The 11,705-nt window shown below is 43.6% G+C and overlaps 1 protein-coding gene across 1 annotated transcript in view; it reads left to right on the top strand.

Moving 5' to 3' along the window:
* Window positions 1-2,649: 2,649 nt before the first annotated feature.
* LOC111147835 (activated leukocyte cell adhesion molecule) overlaps window positions 2,650-11,705 on the top strand; it is a 210,918-nt gene continuing 201,862 nt past the window's right edge. Inside the window, exon 1 of the mRNA XM_022504091.1 lies at window positions 2,650-3,428. Coding sequence (XP_022359799.1) covers window positions 3,356-3,428 — 73 coding nt within the window. The 5' untranslated portion in view covers window positions 2,650-3,355. The remainder of the gene's footprint in view (window positions 3,429-11,705) is intronic.

Below are 11,705 nucleotides of genomic sequence, written 5' to 3'. Positions count from 1 at the left end.
GATGCATGACTGAACTGGCCGGTAAATATCATAGGAATCATCTAGAATCAAAGTTCCTGGGGTAGGAAAGAGGCTTTACCATTACTCTGAATCATTATGTGACCTTCATGTCTCTAGGTTTCAGTTTCTTTATGAGCAAAATGAAGAAGCCAACAGCACCAGTTTTTGAGGGGGGGATTATTTCATTAGTTCATGTAAGTTGCTTAGAATAACCTAATAATACAGTAAGTGATCAGTAACTGTCAGTATTTAATTAAAGTATATTTAGAGGACTTCAACTATTTCCAAACTCATATGATTTGGCCCATGCCCCTACCTCTCTCTTAGCATCTTTCCCTTCATTCCCCTGCTAAACTCCTATTTATTTTTATTATTTTGTAATTCCTATTTTAATTTTTATTCTGTTGTTTAATATAGAGTAGCACAACCATCACTTTTGTGGTCTCAGCTATATATAACTAATAGCCTTTGGAGTTACTGTTACAAGAGGCTTATCAAGGCACTTTCCTAAACTAGGATATTTTCTTCTGTAAAAAGCACCCTACAAACAAATATGTATCATACATACACATATGTGTGTGTATATATGTTGCTTTCAGAATTCCATACATGTGCATGGGTGTGCAAAATATCCTTAATTTATAAAATATATTTTGATCCAATTTCACTGTATACTTTTGAAGTTAATATTCTACTATGTCATCAAACTTTAATTATCAAAGACTGACTTTTGTTCAAAGTCAGTCACTGAGTTAAGTGCAGAGCAGAGATTTTAACTAGACTCTACTCTCCAAAGCCAGAGTTCCTTCTATTATACCTAGCCAGTTATTTTAAGAGGGGGGCACTATTGTTACCACTTTTTACAAGTAAAGACACTAAGGCTTTGAGAGGTTAAATGAGTTGACCATCCAAGATCGTGCAGCTAGTGAATGTCAGAGCCCAAGTCAGTCTGTCTTTATCTACTTTTTTTTTTTTTTTTTTTAGTGATGAAGATGTTTAAACGCTCACCCCAAAACAAAGAGGGTCAGGTAGACAGAGTGGGGGATCTAGGTTGACTATATAGTTAGGAATGATTTGTTGCAGTAGAAGCTACTTAAAAATTTCTGTTAAGAGAAAAACAATTTCCTAAAGGAATTCTATGAGATCCCTTCGGAATGCCAGCAATTCAAACTAAGCTTATGAAACACTGAATTAAAAGGCATTTGTCTCCTAGCATTAGCCTTCCTATTGGCTCACAAGATGCAAATAAAATGTTGATATTAAATAGAAGCAGGAAAAACTACTTATTTTGAAAGGAAAAATGTTAAGAGCTCTACTTTAGAATATTGTTGCTATAAAGAGAACTGGGAAGACAAGACAGGCAGGCTTTTGACAAAAAAAATCACAACTGAGGATGGAGCGTAATAGTTTCCAGCATAAAAAGATAAAAGAATTCAGAGATCACTGTGTGTGTGTGTGTGTGTGTGTGTGTGTGTGTGTGTGTGTGTGAGCTCGCATGTGTATGCTTGTCTTAATAAGCTTCTCTGGCCTCCAGCTCCCCTCACCCTCATTAGCTGGTGACTTGAAGCCTCTGATGAAAGCGCGTATGTGACGATTACTAGTTGGCATTCTCTGGGGGAGACTAGCCTCACGCAGGGGTGACCCTGTAATGCACGAAGGGCTGTTTAATGCCCTGGCGACGTGGTTCAGGGACCACGATTTTATTATGCTTCCTGGAATAGAGTTGTGATTCCGCATCCCTGATTTAGAGCCACTTAGGGCTCCGGCAACTCCACCCCGGAGTTCCAGAGGAAAATATTCCTTCATGGTCTCTGATCTGAAAAAGACACAGCTTCCCGATGTTCCGCCTGGGAGACGGTTCAATCTTTAGAGACTGCCAGAGAAGCCTGTCCATCTGCTGGGATGCCCGGCTTTCTGGAACGGACGAGGAGCTTGGCTTTTAATCTGAGTAACTTGAGAGGATTTTGTTTGTAACTTAAAAATCGCCGCTTAATTAAAAAAAAAAAAAAAAAAGACACACGCTCTGGCAAGTAGACACACTGGGAAAATCCGTGTGACGAAGTAGTCTAGAAATTTCTCAATTATTTCCCCCGGGAAAGAGTAAATGTTTTCTGTTTGGTACTGGGCAGTCGACTCAAGGGATCTGCCTTCAAAAGAAGGTATGCTGGAGAGGTGGGTTTGGGGGAGGAATTAGCCCAATACTTGGATTGCCCCCGGCCGACCAGAAGCTGTTCCAGTTAACTCTCCGGAGGCGAGTGACCACCTCTGCCACCCCCTCTAGACTTTTCTTCCTCCCCCGTCCCCCTCCCCCGCCCCGGGAATTCTCCACTCCCACCGTCCTGCCCACCACTCTTCATTGAAGATGGAGCTGCAACATCACCGCCGAAAAATCCCTGAGGAGCGAGCCACTGAACAGGAGTCTGGGACAAGCGTTTTTTGAAACCTGTCGAGGCTGGTTGGGCACCAAGAAATGAGCGTCCGCACACAGAGGGCGAAAGCAACGCTACTGGAAGGAGGCTGTCCCGCGGGCCCACTGGGGCGCGCGCGGCTCCTGCGTCTGCTCTCTATTGGCGAGCGTGGCCCCGGGGGCGGAGCTACGGGAAAGCCCCTCCTACTCGGGGGGGCCCAGGGATCCGGCGAGCGCCTCCCCCGCGGAGTGCCAGAGCTGGACTCGGTCTGCGACTCGGTCCTGCAGCGCCTCTAGGCTGCAGGTCGGTGCTCCAACCACCTGCTCCGCGCCGCGTCCTGGGAAGAGGGGAGGAGAGAGGAGGGAGGAGGGACGCGGGGGGGAGGAGAGAGGAGGAGAAAGGCAGCTTACACACGCCTTCCAGTCCCTCCACTCAGAGCAGCCCGAAGACCGCTGCCGCCGCCGCCGCGTTCGCTGCTACCGCTCTGCCACCTGAGGAGACCGCCTGGACTCGCCTCCCCTGTTGCCCTCGGCGATTCCTTCCTAGCACCGGGCTTTTTACGCACACTGCCACGACCATTATTACTATTATCCCAAGAGAAGGAGAGTAACAGACCAGCCTAAAAGAACCACGTACACCTTTCCGAAATACTCAAGTGTCTCCGGGGAAGAGAGGGTCGTCGGTGCCGGGAGGAGCAGCCCAGGGGCTAAGGACAGGTGCTGAAGGGGAGGGAGGAAGAGTTGGGGTACTGCGTGGTGGAAAGTTGCTCGCGGCGGAGATCCGAAGGTCCGGCGCTCCACAGCCCAGGGGGGGCGGTGTGTCTGGGAGAAGCCGCTGCCCCTGCGTTCGGACCTGCGAGCTCGCGGGCAGCGCGGGGCCGAGGACGACGCCCCCTCCTGCGGCGCGGACTCTGTCGGTGGCCCCCGAGGAGGAGGAGGAGGAGGAATATGGAATCGAAGGCGGGCCCCTCCTGCCGTCTAGTCTTCTGCCTCTTGATCGCCGCCGCGGTTCTCAGGCCAGGTGAGCAGGGGCCTCAGGGCAGCCCCAGGCCGACGTGGGCCGGGGGTAATTTCCTACGTTCCGGACCAGGGCCTCGCACCTCGGGGGCAGTGTGCGCGGGCGTGTGGGGGGAGGTAAGGGGACGGCGGTGTAGGCACAGGGCTGGCCCTGGGTTCAGTCACCTGTGCCGCACGTTTGGGCCCGGCCGGTTGGCTCAAGTTTGGGCAGGGACTGGGGGCATTGGGTAAATCTCCAGGAACTTTGGGTGCTGCCGGGATTAGGGCTTCAGGGCCCCGCGGGCAGGATTCGTCTGGATCTCACTCCTTCCCCTGCGGCTCCCGCCTAGGCGGCGAGCCCTCGCCCTCTGACAATTCCTTCAGTCTCCGAATATCAAAGTCCACGTCACTGCGCTCGGGGCAGTTTTCCTTTCGCTTAGCTCGGTGGCAGTAACTGCCCGCACTTTTTCGTATTAAATCCCCTGGTAACTTCCCCTCCGTAGGAGGTGAAGGAGGGAGGGGTGGAAGAGAAAGGGAGGACTTTGATCACTCCCTTAAAAACCTCCTTTGGCTCAAATCCTGGTTTGAACGCCCCCACCCCCATTGTCTGGGTGGGTAGTGAGTGTAGGGGTGGGTGGTGGTAGGCAGAGAACACAGCCTGAACTGGAATTAGCGTCCAAGGTTCTGAGACCTTAGTGAGCGATTTGTGGATTTCTTAGGACCTGTGATTCAGCCTCAGTTTTCAGTTATGTACTGAGCCTCAGAAGAAAAATAGGCAAAATCCCCAATAACTAAAATATATAGCCGGGAATCCCTTTCCTACCCTAGGGACGGCCCCTGGGGCTGTCACCCTGAGACCTACCGGTCGGCTGAAGCGAGTTGGTCCTTACGGGGCATCTTGTACGTTCGCCTTCGGTTGGTGGAGCGTCAGGTTCATTTTGTCTCTAGACTTGAGGATTTTTTGGAATTTTTTTCTCCTTTTGAAGTTTTATCTCCAGCCCTTCGTAGATAGACATTTGCAAGTAAAATTCCTACTTCCTGGTTTGTGTGTGTGTGTGTGTGTTTCAGCTTCTGTTTGTTCTGGTGCCCTTTTCTTTAGTTGTTATTAAAGAAGGACTCACTTCTCTTTCGCATCTTTAATTTCTGCACATCCTTTCAGTTGTTGGCAAACTGAGGCCAAAAACACAGGTTTGAAAGCCTCTGATCTCTCCCAGGAAGAGGGGGAAAGTGAGGCTGGGGGCTAGAATCCGAGGATCACAAGTGTTTGTGAACTGCTGCTACTGTGTTTGCTAGTGGTGGTGGTGCGGGGGAGGGGGGCCCCCTCTCCGGATCTCTTTATGATAAAGTTACATTTCTGGGTGAGGTAATGAGCTCACCTGCAGTTCTGAGGCTAGAGAAAGAGGCATCTGTGACAGCCTCTGGCTCTGGGGCGGAGCCTGTGAAACGCGAGTAGAAGCGGATTTCAAGCAGGTGGGGTGGGGGTAAGAACACCCTATGGTGGGAAGGGGAGACCCCCCTGACTTTGGCACATTGTGTATTTCACTCTTTCAAGGTCCCATTGTCCGATGTGGGAGGAGAGGGTACTCACTCTGGAGCCCCGGGGAGACGAGGGTTGAAGGGGTGAGATCGTTAGCAAAATGCAAAGATCCACCCTCCCACAGCTGGTTTTCAGTTTAACCCTCTCGTCACTTTGAGAGTGCTGTCTCACCTACACCCACACCCGGGGACCACTCGCACACGCCCAGTTCCCCTTTCCGTGCGGTCGCTCAGGTATTTGTTTTCCGTTGAGCCACCTCGGGGGACAGATTTTTCCTCACACTGAACTGCTAAAAAGGGAAAGGTTCCCCGTTCAGAATTCCTTCTACGTGATTCGTTTGGAGCCACAAGCTCGCGTCTCCAGCCAGTACCCAGTGAGCGCTTTGGGTGAGCTGGAAGTGTTCTCGCCGCTGGGAGGTTCTCTATCGACCTCGGCCGATCCGAGGGTCAGAAACCTCAGCCCCTCAGATCAGTGCTTTCCTTGAATTTATCGGGCTGGCCTGTGTGCGTGTCACTGTGTTTTAAAAGAAAGGGTTGTGGCACTTAAAAGCGCCTTTTCCAGACTCAAGTCCTGCAAGGGAAGTGCGCCTCCTTCGGAGCCCTCTGCATAGCTGAGCCCGGTGGGGCTGCAGAGCCCGTGGCTGGCGTAATCAAAGCGACTAACTGACTTACCCGCCTGCTGCCCTTCATTTCCGGAGCACTTTTAGTAGTGTGTGTCGAGACCTAGAGATCAAAAATTCGAGTTTGTGAAACTGCCCCTTCAGGTCTTTCGGTCTGTAGTGGCTACACAGTCATTGAATGATGTAGGCCTGACATGTTACCTGTTTTGAAGGGAGGGGAGAAGATGCAGTAGCCACAGAAACTGAATTCGGAGATAAAGGCAATGAAGTTAAGTGCTCAGCATCCGAGGAAACAAGAATCTCATTATCCTTGTAGAAAGAGCGTCAGCCTGTGGTGACATTTTGTATTGCTTTAAAAAATGCTTTCCTTGATTATTTACAACAAGGAGGTGGGACCCCTGCAGTTAACTGTTTCTTCTCTTGGGTAATTTGTGTTCAGGCCCTCAGGAATTTTTCTTAATTTCTCATTGATACAAGGTTAATTCTAAGACATAAGCACACTTAAAGCTGCCCCCCCCCCCCCCCGCCCCTGTTGGATATTGTGTTCTCAACACATTCAGTTTTACCTCAGTAGGCCTTGGGGAAAGCATCAACTCAAATGATGTCCTTGCAGACTGCCTGATGTGGGATTACTAAAATGTATTAATTTAAAAACTGCAACTGCTTAGTTGCCAGTAAATATTGCTTTTTCCTTGATGATTTATTTAATCCAATAGCAGTTTACAACTTAATGGGGTACTCTTTTCAGTAAACTGCTTTTCTAGGATTGGCTCAGCATCATTCACCTTTGGGCACTTGAGCAAGTTATTTCACATTTTCAGGCTTCTGCTGTCTCATGTGTAAGTAAAACAGTGGACTAAAGATCTATTCTCTGAGATCTCTTTAGCTCAAAACTGTTTTTGATGACCTAAGGTAAAAAGCTGATTTGGGCAAGGCAGAGTCATTATCCAATTGTATTTTTCTAATGCTTTCAGACAGACTGAATGGATACAGTTCATATAAATTGTGTTGCTAGAAAATTGCTAGGGAACCCAACTGCAAATTTTTCATCTTTTTTCCTACTTGTATAAATCCATTATAATATCTTGTGCTTAGTCCTTCAGGCCTGAACAGGGCTATTAAAAAAAAAAAAAGTGTGATAGGAATTTGTCTCTCACTGTCCTGGGAAAAGAGACCCTAACAGTGGGAAAGATTTTTAGATCTCAGAAAACTCCATTAGGGTAACCCATCCCTCCTGGAAGATTGCCTCTATTTAAACTACATATGCAGTTCCTAGAATGAAATGTAAGCGATGATTGGTGATTGTATGTTCATGCGACAAAGCCTGTGTGTATTCCTAAAGATGTCCCTAAACAGAACAGTTGACTTGCAAGGTGGTTTTAAGTGCAGTATAGAAGGAAATAGAAAATAAAAGTTTTCCTGTGGTTTTAATATCTATACAATTCCAAAATATTTTTGTGACATAATTCCAAACTTTTTAGGAGTTTTTAGAAAATTCAGTCTAGCTTATCTTTTTAAATAGAATTTTGGAAGAGAATGCTTGTTTCCTGTTAACTTATTAAAAAGAGGAAAATCAATAAAAACCTACTTTCATAGTCTTAAGTGTTACCAGAAATTATTATTTTTTTTTTTTATTGGCGTCAGCACTCATGTGTTCGGTTTTCAGTTATGCCATATAAGAATGTTCTGATTTTGGGAAAGCTGTTTTTCTGTTCCTTCTTATTTCCCATTTGTAAATTTTCTCCCTTTGTAATGTATGGTTCTGATTTTGATGAAATTAGTAATTCCCTTGCTCAGCATTTTGAATTTTTCAACGAAAACCTGCTATATTAAGACTTCTATTTTATTTTTAGTGGAAAAACACTGTTACATTTAATTATCACCTTGACCAATTTTTAAAGTCAGGTAAAATGTCTGTTTTCTTTTCCTTTTTTCTCCTTTTTCTTTTATTCCCCCTTATGTTTTCATGTCACTAAACATAGGCCTTTGTAAAATTGAGCATTAAGTTGTCAGCAGTACTTGGTGTTAGATGGCAGTATTTTGTCATACAGTATCTTAAATGTTTTATAATCACCTTGTCTCATAGTCTTAAACACATTTCTTTCCGTTCTGGCCATTTATTTAGCATAAAATATCACCAAAGAGAACCAGCTTTCAGCAGCTGTTAACTCAAGCAGACACATGCATATATATCCCAAATATGCAGGAAAGCAACACAGGTGCAGCTATGATAAAATAATATGTATAGGGCATATGGGTGGCTCAGTAGGTTAAGCATCTGCCTTTGGCTCAGGTCATGATCTCAGTTTCCTGGGATCTAGCCCCACATTGGGCTCTCTCTCCCTCTGTGATCTCTCTCACTCTTGCTTGAATTTAACTTTTCCCAAAGTCAATTTTATTCTTCATTGTTAGATTTTCACAAAGTCCCGTTTCATTTCTTATACTTGAATGTGTGTGGCATATTAGGAAATGAGCTAATTCAGTGAAATATTGAAGAAAATTTCTTTAAGAGTGGTGGGTGATGACTTTATTTACTCTTGGATATCAGCTCCTTTTTATTTTCGATAAGAAATGAAAAAGGACTGGAAAAATATTCATTTATATTTCTCTTTTTTTTTTTAAAAATTGGGGCAGAATTTTTCCTACGAAGAATAAAGTCAAGACTAACATATATCTTCTATATTTAAGAAGAGGATATTATTGTCTGTTGGATAAGGTTAAATCCTACAGTTATTGCAAGTATCCTTATAGTGTACAAAGTATTATACATTTGGAGTTACTGATATTTTCATCCAGTTGATTTCTCTGTTTAAATAACAAAATTTATATGCTTCTCTCCCCACCTTATTACTAGATGTAATATCTTATATATTTCAGCCTGGACTAGTTCCAAATGTGCTGTGATATTCAGTAATTGTTTTATGATAACCTATTATCATAGTCCATTATTGTAGTGTATGTTCCAAGAATGAAATTAGCTTTTAGTGCTTACTCTCTTATTTATCCAGTCAGTTCTCAGTTATCCATAACTTTGAAGGATATGATCAAATCATCCAATCCAAAACAGTTCTAATCAAAGGATTACTTAATTTGTCTTTGAGTTTAAGTATTTTAATAAACATGTCTGTGCCTAAGAATTTATAGTATTGCAACGTTATGAAACTAAACTCAGGAGAATAGATTAATCAGAAATTAGACCCCTGTCCACCTTCTCTGGCTTGTTAGCCAGCCCCTCCCCACCACCTTTTTCCCCTAAAATTTCCTCCTCTATTACTCCATGAGCCATACATCCCAGTATACACACGACAGTCCTGTTTATCCTGATGTCCTGATTCAGTTTTTTAATGGTACCTTTTTTCACCCTCAAAAGTGCAATTTGGAGGACAAATTATATAGCCACCATGATTATTAATGGCATGCTTGTTGATATGTCTGTCTTAGACTACTTAACTGTAAGTACTCTCATCCTGACAAACTGCATATTTCTAACTTTTTAAAATTTATCAGGTACAATGAAATATCAACAAGAGGTCACAAAACCCGTTTAATATCAAGTATAGGAGAGATGTGAGGTTATTGCAGTGGATGTAAAACATTAAGGATCCCATGGTTTGGTGTGGAAACCAAATTGACCTGATAGACCAAGAGAATAATGGTGTTTGCAATTCACCTGGGAGCGATACTTCTTACCAGGGAAGGCTGGTTTCAGTCTGATCCGGAAAGCCCTTCTCAGCCATTTGCACAATTCCAGTTCTGTTCTTCTTTGAAGTTTCTCGGTAGCTCCACTGTTAATTTGGATTTAAAAATACTTATCAGGGATAGCTGTACAATTGAAGGAAGCACTTAAGTCTTTTTGGACATGTCAACTACAGTTGTATCAGTTACAACTGGCGAACTGGCTTGAGGCAACCAACAACATGCCTATGGCAATTCATGCCAAGGCTTTTTATTCCTAATCAGGCACCCAGGTGTTATTTGGTTCATCTATATAAGTGTTTCAGATACTCAGAAAACCCCCAAAGGCAGTGGTGGTAGGAAAGGTCGAGAGAATATTATCTAAGCACACAAAGTAAGGGATGCTGTGGTTTTGTCCTCATTAATAAGGCAGAACGAAGGGAGAGGACATTGGTCACGGTGGCTAAAACTCTTGTCAGCACATTCCCAAGCATTTTCCCTAATGGTGGGGGATTTATGGGTATGGAATTTACTTAGTTCCAACTCAAGAAGAAAACATAAAAGCATGTGTAGCTAGTCTTATTGAATTTTTGAACCATAGTACATCAAACAACTAGGTTGTGTAATAGAGCACTCCAAAACGTAGTGGTTTAAACAGCAACCATTTTATGTATTTCATTATTTTGCATTCTGGCAATTTAGTCTGGAGAGTTGGGTTTTTTTATTTTTTTATTTTTTTATTTTAGTTAGACATCTTCATTTTACTATCATCTGCTCCATGTCAGGCTAGGCAGCTTTGCTTCTGGGAGTTGGCTGATTGTAGTTCAGGGAAAATCGACTCTTCTCTAATAGGCTTCCCTAGGCTTGTTCTCTTGGTGGAAGCAGGGTTCTAAGAAAAAGCAGAAATATGGAAAGCTTCTTCTGGCAAACCATCATTTCTGCCACAGTCAGTTGGTGAAAACAAGTCCCAAGTCCAGCTCATATTCAAGGGTGGGGAAGTCATCTCCTCCTATTGACTGGAAGGAGCTAAAAAAACACTTGGCAAATAGTGTGGATAAAGACCAGGAGAGAGAATTAGTACCATTTTTGCAATCAATCAACCAGTGAGTGATGTGATAGCAGCAAGTATCCTTACTTAGCCCCATATTCATTGTTTATATCTTCCTCTTTTATCTCCTTCGGCAAGAAATATGAGAGATTATAGAGGCTCAAGCACTGTCAATAAAAGCACGTTACTATGGCTGAACCCTTATCTTCTCCTGAAATAAAATTATGGAAAGTTAAGTGTGTGTGTGTGTGTGTGTGTGTGTGTGTGTGTGTGTGTGTGTGAGAGAGAGAGAAAGAGAGAGAGAAAGAGGAGAGAGAGGGAGGGACAGAGTGGGAGAGAGTGCACACAGTGTTGAAGGGTTAAAGGCATGCAAATCATGGTTAGAACTAAAATGTGATGGAAGAGGTATTGTTGGAAAAAATGAGAAATTGCGGGGTGCCTGGGAGGCTCAGTGGGTTAAAGCGTCTGCCTTCAGTTCAGGTCATGATCTCAGGGTCCTGGGATCGAGCCCCACATCGGGCTCTCTGCTCAGCAGGGAGCTTGCTTCCTCCTCTCTCTCTGCCTGCCTCTCTGCCTGCTTGTGATCTCTGTCTGTCAAATAAATAAATAAAATCTTAAAAAAAAAAATAAAAAAAAATGAGAAATTGCCCTAGATATTCATCTGGTTCAGTTTTCTTATTTGGCAGCTGAAATAGATGAAGCCACAGGTTAAAAGATAACCTAAAATTCCATAGCAAATTAGCTAGTTTTTTGAGACAACAATGTTCTTAGTTTCATTTATGTCTAAACTCATAGATTCAAGGTTTGGAGCTATAGGACCTTAAAATTATTTAAGTACTTGCCTGCGTGTCACATTGTTATCCAGTCCAAGATTAAAACTCATGTAAATTAACTTGAAACGAATACATCACTGTATGTTAACTAAATGGGATTAAAATAAAAACTTTAAAAAACTCATGGAAATTAACCATGTGTAACACCATTCTATAAATGTTTATTGAGTGCTCAGTATGTACAAAGCATTGTGCTTGGTGTTTCGGATACTGCAATAAACCTAGTGACTAGGTTAGACAGTCTAAGTTAGACTGTCTAGGTTAGACAGACACCTAGTGACTTAACTAGACAGTTAAGGTCTTGTCACGCCAAGAAATTATGTTCTCTTTGGGAAATAGACATCAGTCGACTAATTATATAATTTGCTAGAAGTTTTGCTAGGTACTACAAGAACAACTAAAGAACATTTTACATCAGAATGTGCAGATTTGGCCTGGACTTCAGGAAAAATTTGGAAAGGTTCTTTCGGGAAGTAACATCTGAAGTATGTGTTGAGGAATAATCAAGCAAAAGGTATGGGCTGAGAGAATAGCACGAGTTATGATGTCAACATGGGAAGGAACATGGCTTCTAAGTCCTGGAGGTCACC

Source organism: Enhydra lutris, unplaced genomic scaffold, assembly GCF_002288905.1.
Source record: "Enhydra lutris kenyoni isolate GAN:26980312 unplaced genomic scaffold, ASM228890v2 scaffoldscaffold2, whole genome shotgun sequence".
In the NCBI taxonomy this organism is placed as follows: Eukaryota; Metazoa; Chordata; class Mammalia; order Carnivora; family Mustelidae; genus Enhydra; species Enhydra lutris.
This window is presented reverse-complemented; position numbering and strand designations above follow the sequence as displayed.